We start from the raw sequence: 17,984 nt of genomic DNA, 5'->3' as shown, positions 1-17,984 counted from the left end.
AAAAAATGATTCTACAATTACAATAATTGAATTGCTTAATCCGTAATTTATTCACGTATATTTAAAAAAAACTATGCTTGGATTTTAAAATCTTACTCAATTTTTTTTTTTTTAATTTAATCAAATGTATCTATTATTATTAATTTGTTTTTAAAATTTAACCTTAAGTTTTACTTTCTTTCATTTGTTAGTCTTTACACAAGCTCATGGTAAGGAGGTGACATCATGATGAGTTCATCTAATCTTATTACTAGGGTGCAGAGTTTGTTTCGAGTTCACTTTGAGGTTTGCTCAAGCTTATGTCAAGATCAAGGTGAAGAAATTGAGGTTAAGGCATTCTTGTCATGCTCATTCAACTTTAACGGTCTCAATGAATATACCGAAGATAGTTCACAAAAGAAGATAAAACAACGGGTACAAAGACCACTCGAATTATTTTTCCTTATAACTACTCTTCTCCTGGAAGAATTAAAAGAAAATTTTGGAGAATCATATTAATTCATAAGTTAAGTTTTTTTTTAGCTAAAATGAGTTGTTTAACCGCTAAGAAAAGCAGAGATATGCATAAATCTCGGTAGAGCAAGTAAGTGCGGAACCCAAGCACATATTGGCGTTGAGACCACACATACACAATTACTATTTATACTTCTAGAAATGTGTCATCTCTTACCATTTGTGAAGGATTTTATTGGTGATCCGGCTATAATAGACCACTTGGTTGATAAGTTAAGTTCTCATTATAGCAGCGGCCGGGCTTAATAAAAAAAAACATGCACTCTTGGAAAATAATGATATGATTATTTGTTGTTTTTCCCAAAAACATTTAGAAGATAAACAATATACTCAGATGAATTCCAAATAGATGACAGCCATTAAATTTTTCCTCGGTGACGCATAAATATTACATTTTAAATTAATTTGTACAATCATCATATAGGTGACAAGTAGTTAGCTAGATTAATTAAAACTGAAAAAAATAAAAATAAAAACTCATGAGACCATTTGACTTTATATATATATATATATCCAAAAACAAAGTTTAATTAACCGCTTCTCAAGTTATTGGTACTAATATCTACCAATATCCGTGCATGTCCTGATCCTTAAAATTAAAAAAAAATAAAAATAAAATTATAGATCACTCAAACGTGTAGAAGTTGACTGAGAGATAAAATCCGAAGTTTGACCAAATCTTGCAGTCCCATCATCAACTTCTTTCAAATGCGCATAAGTGAAAAGATGGCTACTTATTCTCGAATCTCATTATGAGCAAGGCAACCAAAAGTTATTGTTATTGTTTCATTTATTTTTTTCAAAACATGGAATCTAATAATAAATAAAATTGATAAGTAAATGTAGTTTTCACTGTTCTCCCGTGTATATTTGTTTTTTTTTACAAATAATATACAGCGCAACGAAAATACACATATAATTGTATCTACTGAGAATTGGAGATTTTTTTTCAATTATATATATATATATAAAATAAATAGGACAAATCATATTATTTATAATATTTATTGTGAGGTGTGACTTAAACACTAGACCTCTTGAATGTACCATTATATATTATCGTTGGGTCACACCACTATCGACAAGAAAAAAAAAACTGAGATGAAATACATAAATTATGGAGAGTTAGTTTTTTAATAAAAAAAATTATTAATATGAGTTTGATGGATATACCATTAATTGTATTCACATGACATATACATCCACTTTTGTTACGTTGAAATGATTGAAATAATATTAACAATAATGCAACATTATATTTAATTCATTTGTAAAATAGATTATTTCCACTTGAAAGACGGTGGTCACCATAAATAAATTATTAACAGTAATAAATTTTTATAATTTATAAAGAAGATATCACATTTTGATAGATTTGTGATATACCTTAAGTTCTATTATTATTCTGTAAATAAAATAAATAAATCATTTTTTTTTTAGCAAAACAGCAAGTGTGAAACAAAACAAGCACAAAAGCTACATATCAAACAAGCAAATTCCACTATTTTTATACAACAAAAACATCATTTAATAGATTGTGAATGCCCAAATAACTAAAGACATGGTAGAATAGTAAATATATAAGAAACTTATAAACTGAAAATTTCTTCCCTTCACAAATTCAAAACTGTTAATGGCAAATGAATGAGGCTTTTGGTTATTTAATGAGTAATTTATATCATTATTTTAATATTTTTTATCTTTATTAATAGATGTTCATTTTCATGCAAATTATTTACAGCGAACCATAATTTTTTTAATTGTAATGATTATTTTTAAAATAGCACAATTTACCACACTAAAAATTATTTTATTTTTTCTAAATAAAAAAATAAAAGTCCAAAATAGATGCTAATTTATACATATTTATATAAAATGACACATATAATTATATATACAGAGAAGTAGATAAAGTTTTTTCTCATATATGTATATATATGACAGCGTGGTTAATTAGTAATACTACTTATATTTTTTTATTAATGTGCATGAAGTGCGACTTAAATATCTGACCTCTTGAATTGGTTTTTTCATACTTTATTATTGCACTACACCAGTATTGACAGGTAAAGAAAATTGGAGTTAAATACATAAATAATGGGGAGTTATTTTTTTTTAAATAAAAAAGTAATCAATCCCGAATTTGAAGGATAGCATTGACATAACATAATATATTTCTCATCCGCCCTTGTGATGTTGAAATAAATGAAATAACAATAATAACAATGTAGTACTTTATTTAATTCATTTGTAAAAAAAATTACTTTTCACTTGAAAAAACCATGACAGTCATGCATAAATAAAACAATAAAAAAATTACAATATTTACTAAAGATATCACATTTTGATAAATTTGTGGTATGCTCCAAGTTCCATTATTATTTTACAAATAAAATAGATAAATTAAAATTTATTTTAGCAAAAACACCATATGAAACACAACAATAGTTACAAAAGTTACGGACCAAATAAACAATTTCCACTATTTTTATAAAACAAAAAAACACTATTTTAATCTTTCATTGTGAATACCTAAATAACTAAAGAAATCATATAATAGTAAACGCATAAAAAACTTATGCATTAAAAATTTCTTCCCATCATAAATTAAAAAATGTCCATGATAAATGAATGACCCTTTTGGTTATTTAATGAATTATTTTAATGTTTTTAATCTATCAATAATAGATATTTATTTTCATGCAAATTATTTATAGTGAAGCACAAAAATTTATATTAATTGTAAGGGTTAAAATAGCATAATTTACCAAACTACATAGCATTTTATTTTTTCTTCCAAACAAAAAAACAAAGGTTCCAAAAGCTCTTGATTGATACATATTTATATAAAGAGACACATGGATAATTTTTGGTTGGTACTAAATATTTTTATTATTTTTTAGAGATCATGCCATGCCAAACATGCCTCTCGTATATTTGAAAATGTTTTTTTTACCAAAAATTAATATTCCAACAATATTATATTATATATATATATATAAGTGTACGTTACACACTCTAAAGTCTAAACATAAAAAACTAATCTAATTGAAGTTTAAAAATAAAACACATGATTGAAAGTACATTAGAAACATGCAATGTATGAAGTTAATGTCTTTTCATTATAAAAATAACAAATCAATCAAAGATCTAAATAAATAAATAAATAAATAAGCCAAATAATGGAACCAATCAAAGCCAAATATTTGCGCACATAGATCTCTTCCACCAACCACGGGCATGCAAATCCGCTGCAACAACTTTGTCACGTGACCTGTTCCCATAACTTCAGTACGCAAAAAGTACAACCTTCAACGCCGACTAAGGTACTTGCACGGACCCCACTCCCCATTCATTGACACGTGTCCGTTTCACCGGTGACTAGCCCACCCAATCCCGGTTTATACCCGGTGTCGGTTACTGACTTCGCCACGTGACCTCAATTTCTTGACAATCTGACGTCATTCCCGCGTGCACGTGGGGTCCACGTGCCGAGCTCATTTTCGGTGCAGCTCGGGCCTCGGCTTAGGTGGCTCGGCTTACGTCCTTCCAGATTTCTCTTTTGAAAAGTTACAAAATTCTTAAGTGCTTTATATATATATTCCCTTTTTCTTTAATTGACCTTTTTTTTTTCTTTATTTATTTTCTAGTTTTTATTTTTATTTATAAAGTTCTCATGTTATAGTTTATTAATGAATATAATAAGCTGACCAACTTGGGCTTAAAGAGCTAAAATAAAGCTACATCGATACTTTTTAATCGATAATGACATGTTTAAAAAGCTTAGTTAAATGAGTTTATATTTTTATTTTTTGGTGATATGCTTTAGATGATCGTTAAAATGACCAGATGAATGTCTTTATTCTATTCTTAAGTGTTTTTTTTAAAGGTCCATTGTTATTCGTGCTTCTAATTGATTCGATTAACTAGAATTTAATGTAATATGAATATGATCCCATGTAACTAATAGGATAATAAATGAGTTATTCTATTCATCATATTTTTATTGTAAAAGTTATTGATGTTTATGCTATGAATACATTTGAATATATTAAAAAAATTATAATTACATGAATTTTGGCATTTATGTCATGTCGTTTGCCACTAATTCTTTTGGTTAATTATGTATATTTAATTTACACACATAAATATATTTAAAGAAACCAAGGCATAGCCTAGTGATTTCCTACCTTGCTTGTGTTTGGGAGATCTCGAGTTCGAAACCTCTCAGACACAATGCAAAAAAATAAAAAAGGTGCTTGTCGCCAATTTATTAAAAAAAATATAAAAAAATATATTTAAAAAATTAGTTTAATTTGAAGGTTTCAGTTAAAACAATAACAATGTTTATTTGTTTAGTATATGTTTTTTATATTAAAAATTTGTGTGACATCTATTATGAGATTTAATATTCTATCATTATCCTATCAAAAGTAAAATATTAAAAAATATAAAAATAAGCCAGTATAGAATAAAAAACAAGATATGCAATAAAAAAATAAATTAAATCAAGCAATATTTTATATAACATAATTATTTAAACACCATCATGTAATTTAGCATGGATATAATATTTATCTAATTCTCATAGTGCAACATTAGTTATATCTTTTAAATAAAAATAAATAAATAAATAAAAGTCTTAACAATCATTTATAGGTTCAGTACGGCTTGGAGCCTGAGCCGTGAGCCAGCGCAGAAACGCCAAGAACGCCACCGAGAATCCTAGAGTGGGCCCTAATCTAGAAAGAGGCCCACCTTCATTTATAAAAAGCGTGAAACAATATTTCAAAGAGCCCGAAAGGTTTCCATGACGCACCGTATCCGAATCATACACGTGGCATCTTCTCTACCGTCCTTTTCCCCATTCTCTTCCTTCCGTGGGTCCCGCCCACCCCGTCACTCTCCTTTCCACTCAGCCCGTCCGAGCCCGGCCCGGCCTACAATTCCTCGCTTCCTCTCCTCCGCGGATCATCTTTATCCTATCCTCATCACGTCCCTTGTCACGATTATTGAAGTCCAGGTTATACAACACACATGACTAAACTGGGTCAAAACCTTAAGTTCCTCGCGGTTTATTTGAACAGGGAGTGTCATCTCACTCGCGGACCACTATAAGCCTCAGACAAGTGACGAAGCACGACCACAGATCACGAAACTGAATCCCAAAGCCCACGTTTCGTATCAAAAACACAACGGGAAGACTAAAACGAAGATGACTCGCGGGTGAGCTGAACGAGGGGGAGAAAGTAGAGGTGGTATTCGGTCCGGGAGAGTGTAACGTTAGCAACGGAGGACTCGACAGGTGGCGGCTGAGGAGAGGGCGGAGGACGGGAATACAAGGGAGATAGGATTGAATACACGCTTTGAGATTCGTGCAAAGAGGGGGTGATTGCGGGGGTAGTTATTTGGCGGAAAAGGGGAACAAACGACTGGTTGTCGGAGCGGATGGGTTGGGGGTTCTTATTCCCTTCTCGCATGGTTTGTGGAGAGGAGAGCTCGATCCCTCTTCGCGTTCGGCATCGTCCTCCATTCCTCTCCTCCTTCTCTTGGCCTCGAGCTGGCTCTTCGATTGCGTTTCCGACGCTGTGATTGCCATCGGAAGCGGGAAGGTGTGGGGAGGTGGTAATGGGGGTGGAGATGCTTAACCAATGATGGAAGTGGAGGGTAGATGGACTACGAGGGAGTGGGGATCCAGATGCATGGTGGTGGAGTGAGGGGTGCGGTGGTCGCCGTGGCCGTTGCGGAAGGGTCGGCATCGGCGGGTGCCACCGACATCGATGAGGGTGAGAAGGGGTTAGGATTAGGGTTAGGTCTTGGTGACTCGCATTTTGGGTCGGGTTCTTTGGTGGTTGGCGGGATCGGGGATCTTATAACGCGGAATCGGAATTAGGGTTTTGTTGACTGTATTTTTTTGGTGTTTCGTGATCGTTTGTTTCAATGCAGGGGATTTTTTGGAATTTTGTGCGGTTTTTAGTATTGTGCTTGTTTGATCCCGCGAAATCAGTGGTTTTGTTATTTATCGTTTCTTGGATAATAATTTTCAATGGCTTTTGTCACTAATGCGTGTATTTTATGTCTGTAATCTTGTAAAGTTGTGATTTTTCCGGTTTGGAGAATGTCTGTTTGTAATGTTGTCAGAGGTGTGGATTTATTTTTATCTTTTTGTTGTTGTAGAGACATTGTGGCAAATGAACTTGAGACAGAGTGAATCCATGGAGTCCGGGCTGTATCCCGAGCGTCCAGGGGAGCCAGACTGTGCTTATTACATCAGGACTGGTCTCTGTAGATTTGGAATGACTTGCAGATTTAACCACCCTCCCAATAGGAAACTGGTACATTAATCTGCATGTTATCTGGACTGCATTTTTATCATACTTGTTTAGTATTGTATCACTTCCCATACCTCGAATAATCTTGTTAAATGATGGTTTTAACAGTTGTTAACATATATCGTTTAAATATGGGTCATATATCTTTATCTTATTTGAGGTGTTCTACCTTTGTAGTTTTCCTTCTTTCTTTATTTGAACTCAATGTACGTCTTTGAGATAGTTTGGTTAAGGTTGGTTGAATACTGCAAACGCTGAGATGTTTACGTCTAAAATAAGTAACTGATCTTTGAAATAATACTTTACTCCTAATTCATGAGGTGCATTCATCATTACAATTAAAAATCATCGGATAAAGTTTATCTGGTTGTATCATCTTGTGCTTTGACAGACAGTGCTGCTTCATGTTCTTCGGACTTCTTTTTGGTCTGTTCAATGGAAGCAGTAACTGTCGCTTATTTGCTCTTTCCCAGATGGAAGTAAAATCATCGGATAAAGTTTATCTGGTTCTATCATCTTGTGCTTTGACAGACAGTGCTGCTTCATGTTCTTCGGACTTCTTTTCGGTCTGTTCGATGGAAGCAGTAACTGTCGCTTATTTGCTCTTTCCCAGATGGAAGTAAAATCATCGGATAAAGTTTATCTGGTTCTATCATCTTGTGCTTTGACAGACAGTGCTGCTTCATGTTCTTCGGACTTCTTTTCGGTCTGTTCAATGGAAGCAGTAACTGTCGCTTATTTGCTCTTTCCCAGATGGAAGTTTGTACTACTCACAAATAAACTTTAAAACTATAATTGAATTTATATCTCAGCTCCTAACATGTCACTGCACCTTGATAATATGGCTAAGCATTTATGAGAAGAGTGTTTGCTGTGAGACCTGTTTGATTAGTATATAATTAGATGTTCTGCCTCTTTAGGTTGTGTTTAATAAGTTTTCTTGATATTACCAACAATGAGACATTCTTTTGTTTTACTTTGCTATGTTCCTGAAATAACATTTTTACCCATAACAATTTCTTGAGCTGATTTTTAAGTTGACATGTTTTCCAGAATGCGTAAAATTATTTTCTTGAGGGTTTACTCATGATGCCATTAGAAGCATCATTTGTAGCTCAGCATGGTTTAATGCGTTTTTTTTATTTTTAAATTTACATTGACCTTCTTGATTTATATTCCCTTTTCTTTATCTTATTTATTTGTCAGGCTGTTGCTGCTGCCAGAATTAAGGGAGGCTATCCAGAAAGAGTAGGGCAACCTGAATGCCAGGTATTTATTGATTTTTTCTGATTCTTTTCTTTATGTTCTATACAAGCATTTGATGATCTTTTTCAATTGCAAAGCATGTGTCATTTTTGCTTGTATTCTTCCTTGGCCACTGAGATAAAACATCTGATTCCTGTTTTCTGGCAATTGGATGCTTGACACTCTCCGTCTTCAAGCCCATTTTATTGTACTGACAATGGCAGTTCAAGAAAACCTACACTTCAACTTTTCTGGCCAATGTTGGTTTTGAACAAGTGGTCACATTGCACGAGTGATATCAAACCCTCGAGCTAGCAGAACGGCAGCATTTTCAGAATTTAGTAAACCCGCAGCCTAAATATCTTACAATCACTTATTTTTGGAGAAACTTATCTATGGGTACAAGAAGATTGGCTTGAGCTTTTTGTGGCATTATATTAATCCAGGACCCGGGCATATGGCTACATTAAGATTCACTTATGTGGTGTATATCAGAACTGTCTGGAAGTCCCTTTTGCTTGTTTGTTATATTTGTTAAATATTTTACATGCTGACCTTTTTCACATTACGCTTTTTCACTTGGTATTAAGTCTAGATATTAATTCTTCTGTTATTCTTCTTGTATAGTATTACCTGAAGACAGGAACATGCAAATTTGGTGCTACATGTAAATTTCATCACCCGAAAGATAAGGCAGGAATTGCTGGGAAAGTTCAATTAAATATCTTAGGCTATCCACTCCGCCCGGTTTGTACTTGTTATTTTTTCTTACATCAAATATATATATATATATATATATATTTTGTTTCTCGTCCATTGAACAAAAAAAAAATAATCTTCCTGTTGTTCCTGCATTCTTTTGTTTGCTTTTAAGTTACTGAATAATTTATTTTTATTTTGCAATTTTTAGAATGAGAAGGAGTGTGCATACTATTTAAGAACTGGTCAGTGTAAGTTTGGGAATACATGTAAATTTCATCATCCACAACCATCCAATTCAATGCTTTCGTTGCGTGGTTCTCCTGGTTATCCTTCTGTACATTCTCCCACAACTCCTGGTCAACAGTCTTATCCTGGAGCAATCACAAATTGGCCTATATCAAGAGCTTCTTTCATTCCCAGCCCTCGATGGCAAGGTCCCTCAAGTTATGCTCAATTAATTCTTCCTCAAGGATTGGTTCAAGTTCCTGGATGGAATGCATATCCAGTAAGTCATCCCACTGAATTTCCCCATTGTAACTCAATTATCATATCCAGTAAGTCTTCTCATAATTGTTTTTGACGGCACTACTTGGTCTACATTTTTGTGTATATCTTACTTTTGAATTATATGATTTATATTTGTTCTTTGCTGAAGCTACTATGTCATTAATTAGGACATGCTTTCGTGATTCCTTTAGTAGAAGGCTACTAATATCTATAGCAATGTCTCATCATTTCAACATTTCACTGCTTATAAAATTTCCTTTATGGTGAAGTTAATGAATGAAACCCCATTGATGGGCTGATTAAAACATACTATCTTTTAGGTGGGTCCATTTCAGCCTCCTATTGTTTCTACATCTCCAAATATATGGACGAACAAGAAGTTCATGTAATAGGTCATTGTGTTTTGTTATCATGCAATAATAAATTTTGCTAGGGTAATTGTTCAAAATGCATCTGAACTTTTATCCACATCAAACTTAAATACGCCTTTGTTTTTTCCTGCAGGGGCAATTGGGGTCTGTGTCATCTCCAGATAGCCAGCAACAATCGTCAGGGAGTAATCAGTATTATGGAATTTCACGCCAGAATGAAACAAATGTAACTCAGGGGACATATCCTTATCATCGATCTGGTTCAATACCTATGGGTCTGTATGCATTACAGAGGGAACACATATTTCCTGAGAGACCGGACCAACCTGAATGCCAATTTTATATGAAGACTGGAGATTGCAAATTTGGTGCAGTCTGCAAATTTCATCATCCTAGGGAAAGATTAATACCTGCTCCTAACTGCTTGTTGAGTCCTATGGGCCTTCCATTACGCCCGGTAAGCTGTGTCACGAATCTTAAGTTTGTTTGTTTCTTATATTAAAATGTTGTCTTTTTTTGTATGTTTTTAGTTTATAGCTTATGGGTTCACATTCGTAACTTTTAATGTCCTTTGTTCTATATCATGCTGGGTATAACTGATTGTTAACCGCATGCTTTTTATGACCTGTGTGGTGTGAGGGTGGAAGGAAATGTGCTTATCAAACTCTCATAGGTTGTACGTGTAGGTTGTCAGACATTAAAATTTTCTTTGTAGGGCTATTAAATAATATTTACATTGATTCTCTTCTCAAACTTTTGCTCTGCGCCTTTGTATTAATAGTTTTAAGAGCTACCATCTGAAGTTATACTTGTTCTGTGTGGCAGTGTCCATTGTGTTTTGGCATGTACCATTATCAGAGAGTTTTTGTCTAGAGGATGCATTTTCTAGTATTCCCTCCTTTTTTTGTGTTCTTGATTAACATTTAGTATTTTTTTTAGGGTAATACTGAATCTTTCATGAACTGTGCTTATTTATTCCAGATTTATTGTTGCATACCGAATTCTGTTTTACCTTGTGATAGGTTATTTTAGTTAATATTCACCATAACTGAAGGCCTACCTGCAATAGATCTGACACTAAGAAATGTCTTTGGCTAATTGATATATATACATATACATATATATATATATATATATTCTTGAAGAAAACTTAAAATTTCTCACACGCCAATTGATCAGCTAGTTATATACATTTATTCATGTCCTTTGGAAAGCGTTATGGCATTTATAACTTATAGTACTTGTTTTTTATTATATACAGGGAGAACCGTTGTGCATATTTTATTCTCGTTATGGAATCTGCAAATTTGGACCGAATTGTAAATTTGATCATCCCATGATGTACAGTCCAGCAGCACCCACAGCTGATGTTCCAGTTGTTCGACGATTGTTAGGATCCTCAACGGGATCTCCTGCGTTAACATTGACATCAGAAGGTCCTGTTGAAGCTGGTCCAGGAAAGTCGAGACGCCTTTCTCTCTCTGAGTCTCGACAAATGGCTTCTGGTGAGGAAAACACCGAGGCAGAGGGCTCACATACCACCAGTCAAGTTTCATCCTTTTCTTAATTTACCAGGGGAAGAACTCTGTAAATTAAGTTCCCATTTCTGGTGATGTACAGTCTTTCATGATGTCATCTGAGGATGCATTTACTTAAAAGTAAATTCAAGACATTCTGAATTTCAAATTTCTTCTTGTCAATGCACATTCTGTTTTATTCTGTGCAAAAAACACAAATGTCAAAAGTCCTGGCAACTTTTACTGGTTCATAGGTCCAGAAAGTTTGTTTGCAATTATACGACTCTGAGGTCAAGCATATTCTTTTGTTCTCTCCAGATGATAGGATCTTGTGAGGCCATAGAATTGACAGTCCAGCTTTCTGTGTTCTCTTGTAGGGGCTGACCATGCTTCTACCACTTTTGCTCTCTTATTGTATGCAGTATACGAGGGATTTGCAGTGTGTTCTGCAGGTGCCTTGCCTTTCTTTTGTGCTTGCTGTATCTTCATGACCACTGAATTCCATACTCTGCTTCCTGGGCAGTGTAGGCTGGGCAAGGTGGAGGGAATGACGTGCAGAATGATGAGGCAGGCTCTCAAGTAATGCAAGTGGCTGCTGAAAGTGCATGGAAAAGGTGATTCTTATCTCTTTCAAACAACTAGAGTTTATATATATATATATATATATTTACAAACTTGGCTGAATTCAGCAATTGTATTTTTTGGTTGGTTGAGTTGTGTTGTTGTGTTGTGGGTCCTATATTCCATTGTTAAAAGATAGAATTTTTGGCATTGTAGAACTACAGCTGAAGAATTTATTTGCAAAATTTGTGTTCATTGAAAGGCACTGCCACTGTTACTGCAAAATAAAAAAAGTGTGTATTGTTGTTAATGCATTATAGCTTGTTGCAATCTGATATTGGGTCTAGCCCTTAACATTAGTCTCACTGACTAAATTCATGGTACTTGAATGGCTATATGTGGTGTCTGAATTTGCAGCAAGATGTGACTTTTGAAAGGTTATTACTGTATGATGCCTATTGCATATGTGGAAAACATAATATTTTTTTTTACTTGGACATATGTTGTGATATAACACTTATTACTTGAGGTTTAATGTTTTTAGTGTGTTCACAAAGTAGAATTGTTTTGACTTTTGAGAGTGCAATAATGCTTTCACCATGGGATCTTTAATAAGGTAAATGAGTTAGAGGCCCTTGGGGAGTTGTAAAGTAAACCTGTGGGTTGCTATGATGTTTGCGGAGATCAACAAGTCGTTGTTTAGGTTATTCCTGAGAAGTCCATGCACTTGCACCCATTTTTTACTTTTTTGAGTATTTCAGAATACTAAATACCGAACTATTCATGTTCATTGGGTTGCTGCTCAGGATGTTCATTGGGTTGCGGTTGTTCATGCTGTTTTACATCAGCTTGATTGTCTGGAACTTGTCGTGGCTGTTGCTGCGGTGGTTGTTGTCGTGGTTGTGATCGTTGCCCAGAGTCTTCAACAACTTATATATAAATGGAAGAATTGATCAATCACAATGGATAAGAAGCAGCTAGAGCAAAAACCTTGAGTTACCTTACTACTGTTTGATATTCATTGTTGTGCAGGAAGTTATCTGACAAAAAGGATGCATGCTGTTTCTGAGTCTTTTGTTTCTTGAAGGTTTAACATCATTATTATATGACATAAATTTTGATCATGAAGCTATCTGACACTGTTTTCTGTGAAGTTACAACTAATGGAGAAGCATCATTTGGGAGGTGGATCAATTCGACAGCCCTTCTTTTCAGAGATTGTTATAATATTCTTGATTATGAAGCTATCTGACACTGTTTTCTTTGAAGTTACCACTAATGAAGAAGCATCATTTGGGAGGTGCTTCAAGTCAACAATCTTTCCTTTCAGAGATTCTTATAAGAAACTTGGTTTTGGCTATGGTTTTGGCCTAGCATAATAGCTTGATGCATTGCCTTTCACATTGCAAATAGGCAACAATGCCCCAGCTGCAGGAGTTTGTCAATCCAGGTTTGCAAACGCCAAACAGTTTAGATTGATGATAGTTTACTTAACTGAATATCAGTTTGAAATTATGATTCCCATAACTTTGCATGATTTACAACTTTAAGAGATGTCTCAATTTGAAATCCAATTTTGATTCTGACTGATTTCATTAGAGCTCTGCTTGATCTGAAACCTGCACAAATCTAGGTCAAGGAAATTATAACTGACATTGCTTCTCTATTAGATCAAACCCATCAAATGTTTTACAAGGTAGGGAGACGTAAAACTGAGGATGGTTCACCCACTGGCTTTCTTCATGTTGTAACATGTCATGCTCTGCTTGTTGCATCCAGTAAAATTTTTCAGAAAATAGGAAAACACATTACCAATATTACTCTGTTTTCTCATCGTAGCATGAGCGAACGGCGCATAATGTGGTGTGTTCATATTTTTAATACCAATAATTATTCTGAGCTGGTCACTTGTTACATCAAAGAAGAACAATGAAACCGGGATCTTAGTTACAGCAGTTTCAGTGACACTTAATTGGACCCTTTTTCTTGTTACATCAAAGAAGAACGACTTTCGGGTCTATTGGTACACGAATCGCCGATAGAGCTCTCACAGAGTGGTGAGAATTCGATTCTCGGCTGAGAGCACATTTCTGGGAGTTGTGAATAGTGGTTGTGTACGGGTGGTTTCTGCGCCCACGTGAGCGCGGCTTCGTTCTTATTTGTTCCACCGAACTTTGTGCACGTCTCTGGGGTCTCTAGTGGGTTCGCCTCACTTCTCTTCCCAAAAAAAAACAAAAAAACTGAGCTAGTGAACTGTCAGGTAACATGAGAAAAAAAGCTCATCTTTTCTTAAAAGAGATCTTCATGGCATTCCCTGTTCTATTTATGCTCCACTAGATGTAGTGGCCTGCAGATAAGAACACAAAAGGTTAAGTTTTATGCATTTGTTCCACTAGCTAAAACACTCAGGAATGCACATGGGAAGTGGGCCACCCTAAAATTCCAGTTTACAAAACATTCAATACCAAATGAGTATCTGCAAAATAATGTTTGTTTCTCAAACAAACAGCCACCCACTATGTGACAATTACATACATGCCTCTCCGTGTTGTGTTCCTCATCACTCAAAGAATGCATCAAATGGCTCAACACTGTTTAGAAGAACTTTTTTCTTTTACTTAGTCTTGGAAACATTATTATATATCAATTCATATCAAATTTTATTCTAATTGAATTATTGCTTTATATCAATCAATAAGTAATTCAAAATTCTGAGGCTTTTCATGAATACAACAAAATGGAGAGAATATTTTTTAAAAAATGAAATAATGAAAATCAAAATGAATTCAAACAAAACCACTCATATTATCATATTCATAGTCACATGCATCAGCCTGATTAGTTATTTGAAGAGTCAAACAAACAACTGCATGATGTCCACCAAACCCTCATGGGTTCAGTAAAACAAATCTCAGTTATCAGAATATTGATACCTAATAAAGAGCTCAGATGATAAGTCTGGAAACCTTTTTTTTCTTTAAAAAAGAAACAGAATACCAAATTCACTTACACAGCCTTGCACTTCTCACTCCATCCTTGATTCCCCATTCCTCCCCCACAAACAATGTTCACTACTTGCATTCTCTTCTCATCACCATCTCCACCTCACAACCTCCAAAAATGCACCATTTTATCCTTCTTCTAACACTAGCCTTCACCTATTTAAATCAATCTCAACAACAACAACAACAATGCATCATCAATGGCAACAACACTCAAGTGAGAGCTGGTTACTGGTTTTCCAACTCAAACCATTACTCCCCTGTTTCTCAGATCAACACTTCTCTTTACACTCATCTTTACTACTACTCACTCTCTGTAGATGAAACCAACTTTGTTGTCAGCCTCCCAACTGAAGACCAGCTCCCTCTGTTCACAACCTTCTCCTCCACCCTCAAGAGTAACAATCCTTCTCTCAAGACCCTGCTTTCCATTGGCACCCATGAACATGCAAACAATGCCTCCAATTCAGCCATCTCTACAATGGTATCTGACCAAACTCACAGAGCAGTGTTCATCAATTCCTCCCTACAACTTGCCAGGGCACATGGTTTTGATGGTTTGGATTTTGCATGGCAATTCCCATCTTCTCAACATGACATGTCCAACCTTGAGGACTTACTTGCAGAGTGGAGACACAGTATCAATGACGACGCGAAGAATTCCCCGGCAGCAACACTGCTTTTAACAGCAACTGTCTACTTCTCAGACCATTTATTCAGTGAAGACAGCAACAATGTAGACTACCCAATTGACGCTATATCGAATAACGTTGATTGGGCTAATGTGCTTTGTTTTAATTATCACAAGGAAGGCGATGTCACAGCAGCTGATGCAGCACTGTTTGATCAGGTTTCCCATTTCTCTACAAGTTATGGTGTTGTTTCTTGGTTGGATGCTGGTGTTCCTCCTTGCAAGCTATTGTTAGGCGTGCCTCTGTTCGGACGATCTTGGTTTCTCAAGAATAAGATGAAGAATGGATTCGGTGCACAAGTTGTAGCTGCCGGACCGAGGCTGAAGCTCAGTAATCAAACCGGCATTATGGCTTATTTTGAGATCACAGAGATGTTGGAGGATACCAATTCTATCATGATTTATGATAATCGAACAGGTTCTTCGTATTTCAGCAATGGTGGTCTTTGGGTCACCTTTGATAGTCTGGAAGTTATAGAGCAGAAGATCGACTTTGCTTTGCAGAATGGATTGCTTGGCTATTTCTTATGGCCTATCAGTTATGATACTACAAATTACACTGCATCCAGACAAGGTAAACTGAAACTGAAATGAGAATTTTTTTCCTTTCGTTTTTTATTGCACTTGTTTTGACTGATCCTGAATTTTGGATGCAGCTATAAATGTGTGGACTAGAGATTATGGTTCTGTTGCTGCAGGTGTTGAATTTGGGTTAAAACATGGAAATTCACCTGTTGAATTTGCAGCAGGAGGTGGTGCTCCCCCACAATCATCAAGATCAGTTAGAAATCTTCAAACAATTTATGCTTTTCATTTGTGTTTTTATCTTCAATTGTTTCTTCCTTATTACTGTGCAAGTATCTGAAGTTCCTGAACCTGTAATACAAAAGCTCATATCAAAGAGATATTGATTTATAAATTGTCTCAGTTTTATTTTACTTGTTGTTTATTAGAGGGGATGAAAATATTAGGAACTCTGTGTAAAAGGTAGGACTTTTTTAAGGTAAAATGATTGACTTCATAATTGTTTGGCTGTAATCTTTTGCAAGCTTCACCATAATAGCATAGTTAGCTGCTTCTCTTACCTATCTCCAAAAGATAATATTCATTTCATTTATTAGGTTTTGATGTTTAGGTTAAATGGAACATGTTTAGCCTAATCAACAATTGTGAATTATTACAAATGGAAGGGGTGTGAATGGATAACCAAAAAAAAATGAAGGAAATGAAGTTTAGATTTTGAGTCCACTTTGGAATATGGTTTAACAAGAATATAAAGCCCGAAAAACTTCTATCAAAGAGTCTTAAAAATAATAATAGAGAAACTTATAAGTTTCTCTATTAATTAATAGAGAATAGAGAAAAAAAATTCTTATTAAATATAAATTGACTATCAGAAATAAATATAAAAAAAATAGTTTATATCTAAATTTTTTGACTTCATCTTATATTTCCAGGTGACATTTAAATTTTGTTTTCTTTTGACTAATTTTTAACTTATAATGACAATAAATCACGCTAAATTATTATTTTAAATTTAATTACTACATATTCAATATATATATAGAAAAAAATATTATTTAGACGTTTATAGATAACAAATCTATGGATGTATAAGGGGGAAGTAATGGGTTCAAATCTCTCCACCGACAGTACTGTTCATACACTGTTCACCCGGGATTTTTATATTATTCTCATACTATACATATCATGTACACCCGGGTTCCAGTACTGTTTGGTACTGTTTATATTTATATAAAAAAATCGCTTATCGTTTATTATTAAAAAAAAAAAAAAATCTATGGATGTCCACAACAGCCATTAGATCACTCGTCTAATAGCTGTTGTCTCATTGCTAACTACGGAGGTGTGGTTATATATATTGTTTGTGTTTTGGAAGAAAAAGTGGAATTTGATACATTTATTTTTTTAATTCCTTCTCTTTTTATTTTTATTTTTTTAATTTCCTTTTTATTGTTGTTTGGTCCATTGTCTCACTTAACAAAAATTCCCCCACTTCCTTCTCTAACCTCACACCCTGCACATAAACCAATCAAGTTCAGACCCAAAAAGATCCTATTGCTACCTTGCACAAACAGGGAAGGAGATAGATTGACAGAAAGAAGAAGAAGAAGAAGAAGAGATGGCATCTCACCTCCATTTTCTCTTCATACTCCTGATAACCTTCATCTCCATCAAACCAAGCTCAACAACCACTGTAAGTCCTCCCTCTTATCTTCAGAAAATCTCCATTACATTTGACAAAGAAGAACCCAATCTTCTTATATTCAATGATATTCAGATTACAAGAAATGAATCAATGAGACTAGTATCAACAAGAATGAAGCCATTGGAAACAACAGAGCTGAGAGGAATGGTGGTGATGAATGAGACACATAGAAGGATTCTTGGTAGCTTCCAAATTTGCTCACTTTGCACTTGTTGTGGAGGTCCCAAGGGGGTCTGCATTGCCTCCCCTTGTTGTTATGCCATCAATTGCCACATCCCCAACAGACCTTTTGGTTATTGTGCTTTCACTCCCA

At 34.7% G+C, this 17,984-nt stretch overlaps 2 protein-coding genes across 2 annotated transcripts; both read left to right on the top strand.

The window, feature by feature from the left end:
* The first annotated feature begins 5,922 nt into the window (after positions 1 to 5,922).
* Positions 5,923 to 11,450, top strand: LOC120260311 (zinc finger CCCH domain-containing protein ZFN-like). Its single transcript, XM_039267741.1, has 7 exons — positions 5,923 to 6,299; positions 6,691 to 6,848; positions 8,052 to 8,114; positions 8,718 to 8,837; positions 9,001 to 9,297; positions 9,804 to 10,127; positions 10,932 to 11,450. The coding sequence occupies exons 1-7, from the start codon at positions 6,185 to 6,187 to the stop codon at positions 11,235 to 11,237; spliced, it is 1,383 nt and encodes a 460-aa protein (XP_039123675.1). The 5' UTR covers positions 5,923 to 6,184; the 3' UTR covers positions 11,238 to 11,450.
* A 3,300-nt stretch (positions 11,451 to 14,750) lies between these two features.
* On the top strand, positions 14,751 to 16,395 carry LOC120260312 (nod factor hydrolase protein 1-like). Its single transcript, XM_039267742.1, has 2 exons — positions 14,751 to 16,015; positions 16,098 to 16,395. The coding sequence occupies exons 1-2, from the start codon at positions 14,869 to 14,871 to the stop codon at positions 16,304 to 16,306; spliced, it is 1,356 nt and encodes a 451-aa protein (XP_039123676.1). The 5' UTR covers positions 14,751 to 14,868; the 3' UTR covers positions 16,307 to 16,395.
* Positions 16,396 to 17,984: the final 1,589 nt, after the last annotated feature.

The sequence above is a fragment of the Dioscorea cayenensis genome, chromosome 5 (assembly GCF_009730915.1).
Source record: "Dioscorea cayenensis subsp. rotundata cultivar TDr96_F1 chromosome 5, TDr96_F1_v2_PseudoChromosome.rev07_lg8_w22 25.fasta, whole genome shotgun sequence".
In the NCBI taxonomy this organism is placed as follows: Eukaryota; Viridiplantae; Streptophyta; class Magnoliopsida; order Dioscoreales; family Dioscoreaceae; genus Dioscorea; species Dioscorea cayenensis.
The sequence above is the reverse complement of the archived record's forward strand: the minus strand, read 5'-3'. Positions and strand labels throughout refer to the sequence as shown.